Genomic DNA, 15,650 nt, shown 5'->3' with positions numbered 1-15,650 from the left:
GTGTGTTCCAGATTTAACCAGTCCCTCTCCAAAACCAAACCACTTCTACTCTCTTTTCCATTATGAAAATATTTATAAATGATCTCAGGCAAACAGCTTTGGAGCTGAACAAAACTGGAAATAAATGGAAGTCTAAATCACTTTAGATTTGCATTGACACTGTAAACAAACTCACTGGGTTCTTCCACTGAATCCTGGATAAGCACAGACACCTCAACACGTTCCCAAAGCACGTCTGGGAACATAAAGCCCCAGCTCAGTGCTAAGGCTGTGTGCCATGGAACACCAGCTAGTGCACCTGAACATCAAGAGGTACAGGATTCTGGATTCTGGGAGAGAGGAGGGAAGGATTGGAGCTGAGGGGGCTGGAATGCCACACTGGTATTGCTCAGGGTGAGCAACATCACGTCACTGTGGCTCTGCAGCCCTGGGGTTACACCACAGAGAGCCTGTCCCACACTGGCACCTGCACTGCTGCCCTGGAGCCCAGCAAAACCAAGACATGGACCTGCTGGAGTGGAGCCAGGGGAGGTCACGAGGATGCCTCAAGGATTGGAGCACCTCTGCTCTGCAGACAGGCTGGGAGAGCTGGGGGTGTTCACCTGGAGAAGAGAAGGCTTCAGAATGACCTCAATTTCTACCATGTCAAGTGTCCTGAACTCCAGAGGTCCACGAGTCCATAGGTTTATAGAATCAAGGAATTGCTAAGGTTGGAAGAGTCCTCCAAGACCATCGAGTGCAACTGTTCCCCCAGCACTACCAAGGCCACCACTAAAACATGTCCCCAGGTGCCACATGCACACGGCTTTTAAATCCCCTCCAGGATGGGCACTCCATCACTGCCCTGGGCAGCTGTGCCAGGGCTGGACAGCCCTTTCCATAAAGAAATTTTCCCTAATATGCAGTCTAAACCTCCCCTGATGCAACTTCAGGCTGTTTCCTGAACTACCTGGCTTTTCCCTTGGCTGTTTGTGCAGCTTGACCACAACACCTCCAATATCACCACAAACCAAACTCAAGCCAGTGATTTTTCCAACATCCCAAAAAGAAACAGGAACTGTGTGTCTCAAATTCCCTGTACAACCCTCTGAAAAATTCAGCTGTTTACTCCAGAGCCAATTTATTCAGGTGAGGACAGCACAGGGCTGTGGCACAGGATCCTGAGAAATGAAATCTATATTCTTGAAGGTCAGCAACTCCCAATCTGCTGCCTCGCAGATTTCCTGCCTTGGAAGGTTTCCCGGGTTTGCCCAGGACATGGCAGGTCTTGTGGAGAAATGAGTCGTATGGGGAGCTACTACACAGGATTTGTACGAGGTACAACTCATTAATGTGAGAAACAATTTATTTGGAGAGGGGACCAGAGAGAGAGGCTGCTGATAGTGGAAGCAAAATGCTTCTTTTAAACTGAAAGCATAAGAAAAATGTGTGTAGCCAAATTTAGCCGTGTGGACACGAGTTGCAAACTGTTATGGGAAAGACTTTGAAGATGCAGAAAGAGATTTTTTTTTTTAGGGAAAACCTGGTGATTTATTTTACAAGCTGGATTGCTTGTTGCCCATAAAGAACTACAGTACCCAATTTAGTTTTTGAGGTTAACAGCAGCAAAGGAGGATCTCAGGGTATTTCTCAGCTCCTGCTGAGTTAATGGTCAGCAGCAACGAAATAGTCTGGGATAAGAATATTATCATGGATATTCTGATGTGAGAGGGACATTCCAAGCTGATTAAATTTCAGATAGTGTTAATTAACCAACATGCAAGCTTAATATTTTAAATAAAATGCTAAAACGCAGTATTTCTCTGCCAGGTTGGAAACCCTTTAAACAAAGAACTATATTCATTTGGAACACACTCAGACACCACATCTCTCCTCTCCAAAGACTGTCTGTCCTTCACAGCCCTCAGGATGGGCTCACACTCTGATGTGGGATCTGAGCTGGCCAGGAGCCTTGTGCTCATTTTTGGCAGACAGGTGAACTTCACCACTCTCTTGTCTGATGGAAGAAAAACCCATTTGATGCCATCCCACGAGCCAGAAAGAACAGGCATTTTAAGCCAAAGTGTGGCATTTACTGAGTAATTTCAAATATTTTGTGCTTTCTGGCTGCAGTGAAACAGTAAAAGGTGTTTTTTTCTGGAGGGGAGGAGGAAGGAGGAGCAGAAATAAATGAGCAGTGTGCATTTATTTACTTTTTTCTCCTTGGAACCAACACTTTCAATTTATGGAGGAGCAGAGGAAAACGTCCTGATTTACAGACTGCGGTATCCACCGGCAAACCTGAGACATGTCGCTGTTCCTGCATTTTTCCGTGCAGGAGCAACAATGCTGCTGCTTCCTTTATGGCTCCAGAGACCACAGAAGCCTGTTTAAAATAACACCTTATCTTTGTCACTGACACTGAGTATTCCTTGGCTTCAGGAGTTCATTAGCATTGACTAAAACCACTCCACACAGGCAAAATTTCACCCTTTCCCTCATCCCTTTATTGCCGTCGCTATTTTTCCTTCTCGCCCTGAGATATCCCAACTTACCAATTTTCAGTAAAGTCCCTGGATTAAGGGCTTTGTTGGAAATCACAAAGCTTCAGGAAAACACAGAGAAAGCAAACACTTGAGAGCAGTTCAAAGGGTGGGTTTGACTGCTGGGATAAGCAGTGAGGATAAGCCTTTTAAGGGCAAAAGCCAAGAGAGATGGAATGAGACTGGAGAGCGCAATGCAGTGAAGAAGAATAATCTAGGAGGGAAAATGATGCCTAGATCAGGGACACAACTTGCAGTTTGGAAGTAAAGAGCTTAGAAAAAGGAAGGAATAAAGTATTACTAATGAGGAATCAAACCATAAAGCAGAACAGCAAAATGTAGAAGTTGCACCTGAAAATGCTCATTCACTGAAGGTGTATTTCAGCTTTACAGAAGGTTGGTTTAAGGACCAAAAGTCAAACATAGGGAAAAAAGCAAGCTTCCTAATAATAATAGACTAAAAATAGAAACAAAAATGAAGAACCTTATTTGGATCTCAAACTACAAATGACAGGGATACTTGTGGTAAGGGTCAGTGTTTTGTTCTCAGCCAAAATAAGGTGCCACCCTCCTGCTTTCAGTGCAAGCTCACACTCCATATTATTAAATTATGAATTTCTCAAGCATTTGTGGTCTAGAACAGAGAGGTTCACTCTGTTCCAGTCTGTGTATGGAGAATTGTACCTTCCTCTAAATCCACCTCACCATGAATGTCAATATTTAGGGAATAAGCCTCATGGTTTGTCTTCACTTGACAAGTGTACCATATGTTCCCACTGGGAAATAACTCTGCTAAGAGAAAGGGATTGTGATTTTTGAGAGGCTGAACTACACAATCCTTTAAAAACCAAAAAGCCAATGATTTAAAACCAAGTGTTACCTTTCAGGAAATCCCTCTCCTCCCTTTCTTCTAGATAATGTTTCTCACCACGACTTCCTTCCCTCCCATGTTCACAGGTTCCCATTAGGCAGGTTGGGGCAGAGGAGGCACACACAGTCCCAGAACTTTAAAAGAAAACTCCTGAGCTTCTGGAAAAGCCTGGAAGTAGCTCTATAGCTGTCCAGGGTGAGGTGACCTTCCTTTGACATCTCTTGTTAACTTTATGGGAAGAGAAAACAAACTGGTGGGATCGACCCGGAGTGAATTGCCAGGCAGGGACACAGCTGGGGGATTATGGTACAAAACTCCCCAAACTGGTTTGTGCATCAGCACAGTCCTCCAAAAAGGCACAGAAAATACTATTTCAGGTGTGTTATTTATCATGGTTAAAGCAGCTGCTGGAATACATTTGCACACTGCACAGGTAAATGTAAGGAGTTGATTTAACTGAATGTCAGAATATCCCAAATGAGAGGATTACCTTCACTCTACAGTGGAAACCTCCACTTGGAGTTTCCTGACATTTGAAAATTCATGTAAGATGAATATTCTCAGTGTATATTGATTTTTTTATTTCAATTTTTATTGAACAATATGAAAAATTATCACCAACTTGAGTGACCAGAAAATGAGGGAAGGACTATCTGTAACTAGGAAGGAGCACTTTGGAAATGAATCATCTCCTCACACACACACAAAAATCACACAGGAGTCCTATGGCTGGAGTTATGCAAAGAACTGGAATAATCATAAACCACTAAATGGTTTGGGTTGGAAGGGACCTTAAAGACCATCTCATTTCACCCCCTGCCAGGGGCAACTTCCACTGGACCAGGTTGCTGGCAACCTGAGCAATAATCACATGGTTGTTCACCAAAAACGTTGAGAATGACGAAAATTCAGTTCTTAACCCAACAACGAGGAAAACGGCAAGGGCAGCATTTCCACTGCTATTCCTTTTGAAAGCTGCGGGAGGTATTTTGCCTGCTGTGTGTGTAAACACATCCTTAGTGCCATCCCAGACACAGGAGGGACAGCTCTGAGGCAGGCTGGGTCCTACAGAGGTGTAAAGGATGCTGCAGCTCCTCCCTTCCAGCTCAAATCCACTGGCCTGGTGCTCAAAGAGCAATTCCTTGATACCAGCACCATAAAGGACTAATGGGAAGCCATAAAGACATAAACCAACAAAATAAAAACAGGAGGCTTCTGGTTTTCCTTTCCACAGAGGAACGTGATATTAAAATAGACTTTTAAGTCAGTTATGACCCCAATTCTTACAAGATTCTCCTTATCCACTGGGAAAAGGGTAGTAAAGTTTTTTGGGCAGGAAAAACCAATGCTGTCCAAGCACTAAGGCACCTCCACCAGCCCCAGCCCCACTCAGCCACTCGTGCAGCACTCTGCAATGACTGTTTTTACAATTTTTATCACAGTCTACAATTATTATTTTTACATTGCTTATCCCAGTCCAGAATCACAACTTTTAGCACACCACTTATTAACAACTTTTAAATATTGCCTTAAGGTAAGTTACAAAATTTGACTCTTTAAGCAAAGTTTCTATCAAAGTGAGAGAAATTATGGTTTCTATCAAAATGATTCTGTGAATTTATGGAAACACTTCTGTGATTCTGTTAAAAACTTACTTGGAAAACATGAGCTGGGTGGATCATATTGCAGTTCTAGCATTTCTGTTTGCACTACATTTATGCAACAGAGGTTACTTTTAAAACCCAAGTTCGTATTTCTGAAATGTTGTGACAAAGAGATTCTTACTTTTATACTTAAACATTTTGGAAATATCCAAACACTGATACATCCTTGTCTACCACATTAATCCCCTTCCCCTCTCACACCAGCACTCTCCCCTTCCCACCAGGCAATGCCAAATGCAAATTCCCTTGGCATTAAAAGATGCAATTGGAATGAAATATTCCCATCTCAGAATATTTATGATATTGAACAACAGACATCCATCCCCTGAGGGAATTATTTGTGTACATGAAAGAAAACAAGGGGAGCTGAAGGATTGTATTAGCTCCTGGAACTGCCAGAAAGGTCCCCCCAAATTAAATGCATCACTTTTTTATTTACTCCATGGCATCATATGCACATATATTTACCCTTAACATGGCACTTGTAACTGTACCATTGATTTCTTTTGACTTTTTTTTAGTATCATAACCTGTAAGTGCTTCCTGAAGGTCACTGGATGCAAACTATGTTTACTATTTAATTTATAAGTTAGAGAGAAAAGCAATGAAAGATATTTGCACTTTTTTTCTTCCCTTTTTACCTTGCCCTTGTCGAAGTAATGGATAATTTCTTGATAGAGTTGATCTTTCAACTGTCCTTGAGTAGCAGCTTGGTATCCATCCCGCTGGGTAAGATGTGCTGCACATGCTTCTTCTGACCACTAAATCATACAAAAAAAAAGGGAAAAGAGAAAGCAAATCAAAAGTGATATGTCATCAACATGAGGCTAAAAATAGAGGTTTTTTTTTTTTTATTTAAAGGAATGGTTCCACAGCTAATGCACTAACAAAGGGGTTTTGTGCACTTGGATTCTTTGGGCACGAGGACCATTTCTATGAATGCTGTAATTGGAGGCTAATTCCATCTATCAGTTGGAAGGAAGCTTCTGGAGGTAGTTTCCTGTCCTGGGCGAGGTTGATGAGACTGACCTTGGCCTGCTGATGGCACAACCCCCTGGGGACACAATGAACATTTGCAGTTCATGTTGAGAGAAGCCTGGAAGCCAAGATACATCAACACAAAAGGACTGCAGGTAGGGAAATGAGATGGCTACAACTCAGAGGGAATGTCTGGAGGGCTGGAAAAGCACAATTAACTTTATCCAGCCTGTCTGCAATTAGTAGCTCTTGCTCTTCCAGTAAATGCCTAATGGAGCGAGGCAAAGATGTCAATCACAGAATCTTGGAATGGTTTGGGTTGGAAGGGACCTTAAAGTCCATTCAGTCCCAGTCCCTGCCATGGGCAGGGACACCTTCCACTAGCCCAGGTTGCTCCAAGCCCCATCCAACCTGGCCTTGGACACTTCCAGGGATGGGGCAGCCACAGCTTCTCTGGGCAACCGGTGCCAGGGCCTGACCACCCTCACAGGGAAGAATCTCTCCCTAGTATCCAGCCTAAAACTCACAGATTCATTTCCAGAAATACCATTACACCACCCAGTTTTACCTCTTATATCTTATTAAATTTCACCCAATTACTTCTTAATTTGGTCAAAGTGTTTGTGTTTGGGCCTACAGACAACTCTGACACCCTTGTAATGCAAAGCTGTGTTTTTGAGCAACACAAACCTCAGGTAGCCTGCAATACAATGGCTTTTTTTTTTCCAGCATGCAAAGAACAACTATCTTCTGTTAGTTTTGAACATCTCAGTTTTGACAAAATGGGTTAAAAGTACAACAAAAGTCTCTTTTCTTGAGTGTGCTTCATCAGCTTGCAGTAATTTACAGAATATGATGGCATCTCTCTCTCCACAAGCACAGCCTTCCAGCAAATTTAAAGGTGAAATTCTCTCACACTCTCAGTCTTGACCTAAATGTGATCCCATTAAAATCAGTGTGATGGAATATCTGCCAGTGATGAGTGTCATTGAAAATCCTGTACTCGAGGTTTGACAAAAAAACTCAATTGCTTAGTTACACACACCACAATATTGCTGCTCCTCCAGCAATACTGAACCCTCCATCCAGTGCTAACTACTGGCAGTAACAAGAATTTAGATGGATAGATTGATACATTTTAATAACAAAGTAATTCCAGACTATAATATAATTATACTTGTAAACAAACATCCCCTCAGTGATGAAAGCCTGTGACAAATCCTGCCCCTGTATTTGCCATGTTCTATCAGTTTGCATTATAAGAGAGGAAAAATGGATATTTCTTCCCAGTGAATTCAAAGGGGTAAATTAAGATACTCATCTGGTCTTTGAAGACATTATCTAAGAAAAGCTAAAACTGGCTAAACTCTAATTTAAGGTCATATAAACTAACTAATGAGGTCAAGCCGTAACAGCTAAAAGTCTGAACGACTTTTTCTGGCAGGGTTTATTCCATCATTTTTCCAGAAAATGAGCACCTGTGGAAGGGAATGAATCCTTTATGTTGTCTAAAAGGTTCATTCTTGTGAAGTGTGATGAACAAGCACTGCACAGTTTGTCAGTCCTGCTTTGTGTCCCTTGTGGGAACAAGAGAGACCTTTCCAGCCACAGACTCGGTGAGTTCCTCGCTCCAACTCCTGCCCAGGGGCAGCGACTGCACCAGCCTGGGAGAAGGAGGTGTCAGAGCCATTCCTGATATTTTCTTTCTCTAATTATTTTAAAACACAGTAAATACATTTCAAAGTGTCTTAATTTAAGTTGCACATTTATGCTCTGCATCATATTTAGTCTAATTATGGCTTGGATTCAGTTTACTCGTAGGAATCATTGGCATCCATTAGAAGTATTTCATTTAACACCTTCCACTTTCCAACTTTTTTACACCTGCATTTCACTTGGGATTGTTTAAATTAAATCCAGGATTGCCAAGAACAATTGGCTGCTTAGAATGAGATAAATTTTCTTTATCAAGTGGGGCACCATAACAATAATAGTGCAGCAGGTTGCAATAATACAGAATCACAGACTCGTTTGGGTTGGAAGGGACCTTAAAGACCATCCCATTCCACCCCCTGCCATGGGCAGGGACACCTTCCACTATCCCAGGTTGCTCCAAGCCCCATTCAGCCCCTCAATTATTCTGTCCCTGACTCTCTGCCCCATATGACCTTGGGTGCTACAGTCCTTGAGGGGAGTGGAAAGAGATCCAGGACCCCCTGAGGGAGAAAGATTTCACTGTGGGTGATAAAATATGAGGAAGATGAATGGGACTAAAGCAAACACTTCCAAAAATGCTAATTCTTATCACATTTACATTTTTACTTTTCCCATTAACTGCTTTTTAAAATTAAGAAATAAAACCCCTTGCTGGTATTTCAGTGATGACTGGGCTGCATTAGACACGTGATTTCATGACACAAGTGCTGGCAAGAGGAGCATCTTTATCTTTGTATGTGATAACAAGGGGGACATGGTTGGTACCTGCTCCCACACGTGTGACACAACCACATGAACAAGCTGCACGTTAGAAACAACATCATCTATCCAGGAAGTTTTCACTGAGATTAATGCTTAGGAAATACAGTTTCATTATGTTTCTGGCTGACACTGGATAGTGTTAAAAACTCAAATGCTTTATGTCATGTACTTTCTACATATACCATGTTATTAATATACATTGCAGGTTCCACCGAAACATTCCTTGAAGAACAGTAATATTGTTGTGCCTCTTTAAATGTGCTATAAACTGTGTAATACTGCATTAAAATTATAGGTACCTTTTAAAAGCATGAACTTGGAAAGAAGGCCATTTGAATCTCTCCCTAATTTTCCAAAATCGAAACTGAATCCATTACAGACAGCCAAGAACAGGCTGTAATATTCCCTTGTATTGCCTTTGCACAAAGATTCCGTGGAGAGCTGATTTACTAAAATATGTGGTTACAGGCTTCCACACATTACACAACCATGATACTTTAGAGATTTCAGCTTTGCACTTTGTAATTCCCGGTGCTGCCTTGACCACACTTCCATTCCAGATCAAGATCTGCCTCCACCACACATTAATTCCTCCGTGGGTGAGTTACATGGGCAAAAGACAACCCTGCCCTGAGCTGCAGCTCACAGTTTAAAGTGCAGATGTTCTGAGTGACAAACACCTCTCTGGATTACTCCTGACATGATTTACCAAATTTGGGATGTGTTCTGGGCTTTACCTTCAGGAGCTTTGCATGCAGGAGTAACGTGTAGGCAGCCTCTGTGTAGTTATCACACTCCTTGTGCAGGTCACACAGCTTGTACAAATACCTGCAAGGAAGAAAAACAATGATATTTACAAAAGATTGGCTTTAAGATGTGACTAAATAATTTATTTTGAAGATTACAAGGGTTCAAGTCCATCTTCAAACACCTAAATATTCGTGGGATTATTTAAAGTTTCTATTTCTGCGTGCAAACAACCTTTGGGACCATTTGCATTTCCCTTGTGTTCTTTTCAATGCATATTCAGAGAATTAGGGAATCATGGAATCATTAAGGTTGGAAAAGACCTCTAAGATCATCAAGTCCAACCTTTGACCAGACACCACCATATTAATGACTTGTGATGAGGAATCCAATAGAGATTTTGTGCAAGACAAAGCACTCTTACAGTTCAGCTGTGGAGACAGATAAAAGTTTTCTTCTTTAACTTCAATATCATCACACCTCTGGCAGGGGATTCTCTTCATTTGTTTGTTGAGATTTTTACAAACAATTAAAAAAACCTCCACGAAACTATTAAAATTGAATTTTGAAAAAAACAGTGGAAATACTTTCAACTTTTATATTCATTAAGAGTTTGTTAACAGAAATAGGAGAGAGTTTGGGTGGGGGTGTGACACTGAGAGACAATTTGTGTTTCTAGGGATGCTGAGTAGGGCAGACCTACAACTCATAACCTCCCATGTTTGTCCACAGTAATCAATCCTGCCACTTTCTTCTCTTTTTGTAACCTGCTAAAACAACAGGAGCTGAGTTCACAAGTGAAAGTTCTTCCAAAAAGGTAACAAGCATGTGAGAATGAATTAATTAAAATATTTAGATACCTAAAGTAGCATTACAAACACAAGGTTCAGCATTTTAGCACAACAGTGTAGTCAATTTTAAACCACAGTACAAATGGAGGACTAGGAACCCTGAGGTTTACAGAAAACACAACAACACATTTCCATGTTTACTTTGTGTGCAAATAGATTTTGAAAGGTTCCTGAAAGCTTTAAAATAAGCATCAGTCATGATATTATTTAATTGTTGTTTTTACCCCAAGTCACATATTTTGTACCATTATTTCTTTACTCAGCTTTCTTTTTACTTCTTTATTTTCTCCACAAAAAGAAGAATATTCACTCCTAAGTATTTCAGTGTTCACTGGAATAAAACCGAAGGAGTTGGAGAAAGGGGACAAAGATAATCTCATGACTCCAACTTCCAGCACTCGGTGTTCTCAGGGAAGATAAGCTTTTGAATTACTTCGGGTTCAGTCAAGGTATGATTTTTCATTACTTCTCTTCCTTCAGCCCCCAAGTGACTCCTTAATAGGAACTCAATTTCCCCAATTACACCGGAGCACATCAGGCAGTTTGTCACCAGTCATGTTTACAAACCTTATGTACATTTCTTCTCTCTCGATCTCCTTGTAGAAATTCTGGAAAAAAAAAAAAAAAAAACAAACCCAACATAATTTCATTACAAACTCTTTGATTTCTCAGTTTGGAACGTACAGAGAACATGCTGGAAATTAAAAATTCATAATTGCGTAACATCAGCCTCCAAACTGCAAAGGGAAATTCACCTCCAGTGCTGGAACACAAGTTATTTAACTTACAAAGTCTAATGCTGTGATGTTTCATGTTGCAGCGGATTAGGGCTCATGTCTCATTGCAAAGGTTAAGAATTTGCAAGAATAGCACCGCTAGAAAGCTGCTTCCGGCACTTGCAAGTCACACATCATTAACCATTTTCACTTGAAAATTTTTTAATATACAAAAACCATAATTTTTAAGCAACAGTTGTTCCATGGATTTAAAACTCCGAACCTGACTTGGGCAATACATCATCTGCTCTTGAATTCTAATGGTTTCCTCAGAAATAAAAAGTTAGATTAGTGTTATTTCTGTGGTTTCATATGCCAAACATTAGCATTGCTCTCCTCTGGTTGCCTTTGGCTTTGAGATAAACTAGTTAACAGTACAAATACTGTAAATGCAAAGTATGATAAACTGGGTGAGATATTAAAGGCAATTCTGAATCTAATTTAAAGTTCACTTCCAAAAGCTAAAACATATTGAAGAAAACAAAATACAACACAGTTTCTTCCTCCCTGAATTAAAATATATTTCAATGCTAAATTAAAGCAGTTTAAGGAGCCACTAATAGATGCACAAGCCCAGTACTAAGACATGGGTAAACTCAATATAAAACAGTTCCCTTCAAAGCAAACTGGAATACAAGACAAACTCCACATTTCACAGAGGAAATGATGGATTATTCCAGGCTTTTACCATTTCAGTTGACATAAACACTCACTGGTTTTGAGTTCAACTCAAAAGACAAACTGCCAAGGCCACCAGTAACCCATGTCCCCAAGTGCCATATCCAGGTGGCTTTGAAATCCCCCCATGGATTAGGACTCCACCACTGCCCTGGGCAGCTGTGCCAGGGCTGGACAACCCTTTCCATGAAGAAATTTTCCCTAATATCCAATTTAAACCTCCTCTGGCACAGCTTGAGGCCTTGTCCTGTCCCTTGTTCCCTGGGAGCAGAGAACAACTTCCCCCCCCAGCTCCCCTCTCCTGTCAGGGAGTTTCAGAGAGCGAGAAGGTCCCCCCTGAGCCTCCTTTTCTCCAGGCTGAGCCCCCCCAGCTCCCTCAGCCAATCCTGGTGCTCCAGACCCTTCCCCATTAGCATTGGTTCAAATGCAGATCAAACCCTCCAACTTAAACTCCCGTCAATACAGACACACTTAATCCCAGGAAAGCCTCTGCATCATTAAATTCCCAATTAAGAACTCTCTGAGACCTCAGGTGGGAATTGTGCCGAGTAACAGCCCATGGTTGGATTTTTGCAAAGGCATGAATTTCACTTAGGGTGCCTGGAGAATGATGAAAGGGCTGAGCTGGCCCTGGAGGGCAAATGGGAGTTTAAAATCAAGCTGAAGTTTTAAATCATGGCTACTGAAAACGAAGGAAAATTCTGGCCCACGACACTTCCCGGCATTTCCTGTTGACTCCGGCGGGAGGCTTGTGCAGGGGATCTCATGGTGATTTAACCTGACAGCAGCAAATGACCCACAAAATGTATTATCTGGAAACCCTGAAAAATTCAGATGCCAAAAATCAGCATCAGGAGATGCTGCTGGAGACACTTGGAGAAAAACCCAACCCCAAGCGTGCCATGAGTCCCCTGCAATCAGGATGGCGAGAATTCCTGGGAAGAGACTCAGAGTATTCTGGTGAAAGCAAGGAGAAACAAATTGACCTTCCTAAGGAAATTTTCCCAGCTTTATACACTGGCTTAGAGCGTGTGGTGTCTGTGATTTCCTATTTCCCATCTTGCCTGTGTGAACTGGCAGGATTTTCCAACACAATTCCGCTCGGGAGGACGCGATGACCTTTCTGCGGGCAACCCAACAGCCGGTGACAACTCCCCACGTCCCTCCTCTTCTCCCATGATGCTTTTCGATGTGCACAGGGAGGGAAAACACACTAAATATAAAGGCCCAGTCTGTGGTTTGATGTCCTGATCCCCTCTCCTGCTCCAGTGGGCACCGCTGTGTTTGTGGCTGATGGGGCGACACTAAGGCTGCACTGCACGAGCTGCATTCTGTGCAAAACAAAAGCTACAAACTACTCACTCAGCTCTTTCCTGCACAAAATCTATCAGCCATATCACATAAACCATAAACACTGGCTGTGCCCCACACATTAAAGCAAAATAAAAGCTTTCATGGCAATACAGAGGGATGAAATCTCAGAAGCCTTAGTGGAAAACAGTTTAATGCTGAGTCTTATTGGAAAAATCAAATCTAGTTACTATAATATGGGGGTCTCTAAAAGTTATTTTCCATATGTGCTCATTTTAGGCTTGTAAAATCTTAATACTCCAGTGCTTCCACCAGTGTGTACTATGAGGGATAACTTCTACTGCTTCCAACTCGAGTCCAAAGGGATAAAGTTTTGTGTATAGAGCAGAATTTCTGGAATTTTAAGAAGGAAATTTCCTATCAGTGACAAAAACAACCTGAATTTTTTTCCTGTTGTGAATGAAATAGTAACTCAAATTTCATCAAAAAATTTGAATACGGAGGCTGAGCAGAAAGCAGAATACAAATGGGATTGCAAATGTGTGAATATTTCAGGAATAAACTGCACAGAATCCCAGCATTCTGCATGTCAAGTGTTCTGCATAAAGTCGTTCACAAATCCATTGTAAATGTCAGTGAACAACCCTCCTTACAACATTTCTCTTTAAATCTTCCCCTAGAATCAATTAAAGAAGGAATAACCCACATTTTCATACATTTGCCTTCATCAAAACAGGAAAAAAAACCACAAAGCGTTTCAGATTTCCACGAGAATCCCACCAGAGACTCAGTTTGACCCCAAGGTGTAAAATTCCAAGCACAGGGATCATCCCAGCTGGTGGAATCCCTGCTTACCAGCACGTTGACGGTGCAGCTCATGCGGTTCTCCTTGTTCTCGTCGTGCATGATGGTCCTGTAGTCCAAGAGCCTCTCCATCAAACGCACAACCAGCTTCACAAAAGTTTCCCCGCTCTTAGCCAGGTATTTGTGCTTCCTACAGTGCTCCAGGAGACTGCAAAAAACCAATTACATTTGCCTTGTTAATCCCACGCAGGAAAAACCTTGACTCAGGTGCAATTTTAAATATTGTGCATCGTTAGCAGATTTTAATTATTTCTGGGCTACAGAGTTCATTGTAGTCTGATTGCTCTCTCTCCTGACTTCACTGTGACATAAATCTCAACACTTACATTTTGTCAAATAACACTTTGTACTGTTCATCCCCTCGGCCTCCTTCCACTTCGTGATCCAGTTTGGTGATGATCTCATTTTCGAACTGTAATTAAACAAAGCAGGCGGAAATAATCAGATGGCAAATATTGCACTTTATTACTGGAGCCTCGGTGCTTCACAGATTGGTTGGGTATCTTGGTGAGATGTTCAGCCACTGTTTGAAAGCCTGATTGACTTTAGGAGTCTGCAGGCTCTGGTTTTAGAGTATCCACCATGAACCGCCCTACAAGGACTTTGTGTTAAAGAAATCATTGGGCACCTTGTTAAATGAAGTGTAAATATTTATACTGTGAAAAACTAAATAAGGAGATTAATGACAAGAATGAGGGCAGGGGAAAACAAGACACAAAGCCACGGAATGTCCCCTGCACAAATGTCCCCTGTACAGAATGTCCCCTGTACAGAATGTCCCCTGTACAGAATGTCCCCTGTACAGAATGTCCCCTGCAATAAAGGTGACAGCAACAAAAATTGTTGAAAACTCTGCGAGAGAGGAGAGAGAACACCTGAGGCTGGATAATTCAGCTGGATGCACATCCCAGTATCACTGACACCCCTTTTTAGCACACATACACTGACTCACAGTGGGGCACAACTTGATAAACCTGTTAATAAGTCACTGGAGAGGGGAAGGAACTAATTTCAAACAACTCCAAAGCAATTTTATTTGGGCAACAATAAAAGAATGCAAACTTAAGTGGGCATTAGAATATAGTTTAAATGCAAACTGGGTAATTCCCTGGATTTTTAATGATTACAGAGGGTTTTAACTGTTGCTGTTACATTCCCTAAGGGCCCAGGTTAGGAATTATGTGAACTGTTAGTGGAGGGAGGTTCACTTCAGGTCTGCTGCTCTGTAAGGAATTGGTTTAGGCATCTAATTCCTAATTCTTCATTAACTAAACACAGACATTCACAGGATTAGTGCCACAACTTATTGTCCAGGGACCTCAGAAGAGCTGGGTGAGCTGGGAGCCCTGGCAGAGCAATGGGAGCCCATTACTCAGAGTGGGAGTTTATTGAAAGAACAGTTGACACCAAGTTTTTTCACTGTCACTTGCTTAAGCAGCCCCTTAATGACTCTGAGGAGAAGCAAAGGGCCACCTGCACAAGAACAAAGCATTCTCACATTTTGGAAATGTCAAGAGATGTGCTTTGCATCTGCAGTTAATATGAACAGCTCACAATGTTCCAATGGGAAAGGAATGGACTTTCTGATCACAGAATCAGAGAATATCTTGAGTTGGAAGGGAACCATCAGGATCATCAACTCCTGACCCTTCACAAGACACCCCAACAATCCCATCCTGTCCCTGAGAGTGTCATACCAACACTCCTTGAGCTCTGTCAGCCTTGGTGCTGTGCCCACTGCCCTGGGGAGCCTGTTCAGTGCCCAACCACCCTCTAGGGAAGAACCTTTTCCTAATGTCCAACCTAAACCTGCCATGACTCAGCTCCAGCCATTCCCTCAGGTCCTGTCCCTGGTCACCAGAGAGAAAAGATCAGTGCTTGACCCTCTGCTCTTAGTTAGGAAGAGAAAC

General features: G+C 41.9%; 1 protein-coding gene across 2 annotated transcripts in view; it reads right to left on the bottom strand.

Moving 5' to 3' along the window:
- DOCK1 (dedicator of cytokinesis 1) overlaps nucleotides 1–15,650 on the bottom strand; it is a 282,369-nt gene that overhangs the window by 46,154 nt on the left and 220,565 nt on the right. For both annotated transcript variants that reach the window (XM_032694686.1, XM_032694687.1), the window contains exons 34-38: nucleotides 14,067–14,152; nucleotides 13,732–13,888; nucleotides 10,679–10,719; nucleotides 9,251–9,341; nucleotides 5,699–5,818 (exon numbers count right to left, since the gene is read on the bottom strand). In XM_032694686.1, coding sequence (XP_032550577.1) covers nucleotides 5,699–5,818; nucleotides 9,251–9,341; nucleotides 10,679–10,719; nucleotides 13,732–13,888; nucleotides 14,067–14,152 — 495 coding nt within the window. The remainder of the gene's footprint in view (nucleotides 1–5,698; nucleotides 5,819–9,250; nucleotides 9,342–10,678; nucleotides 10,720–13,731; nucleotides 13,889–14,066; nucleotides 14,153–15,650) is intronic.

Source organism: Chiroxiphia lanceolata, chromosome 8 (assembly GCF_009829145.1).
Source record: "Chiroxiphia lanceolata isolate bChiLan1 chromosome 8, bChiLan1.pri, whole genome shotgun sequence".
Taxonomy (NCBI): domain Eukaryota; kingdom Metazoa; phylum Chordata; class Aves; order Passeriformes; family Pipridae; genus Chiroxiphia; species Chiroxiphia lanceolata.
This window is presented reverse-complemented; position numbering and strand designations above follow the sequence as displayed.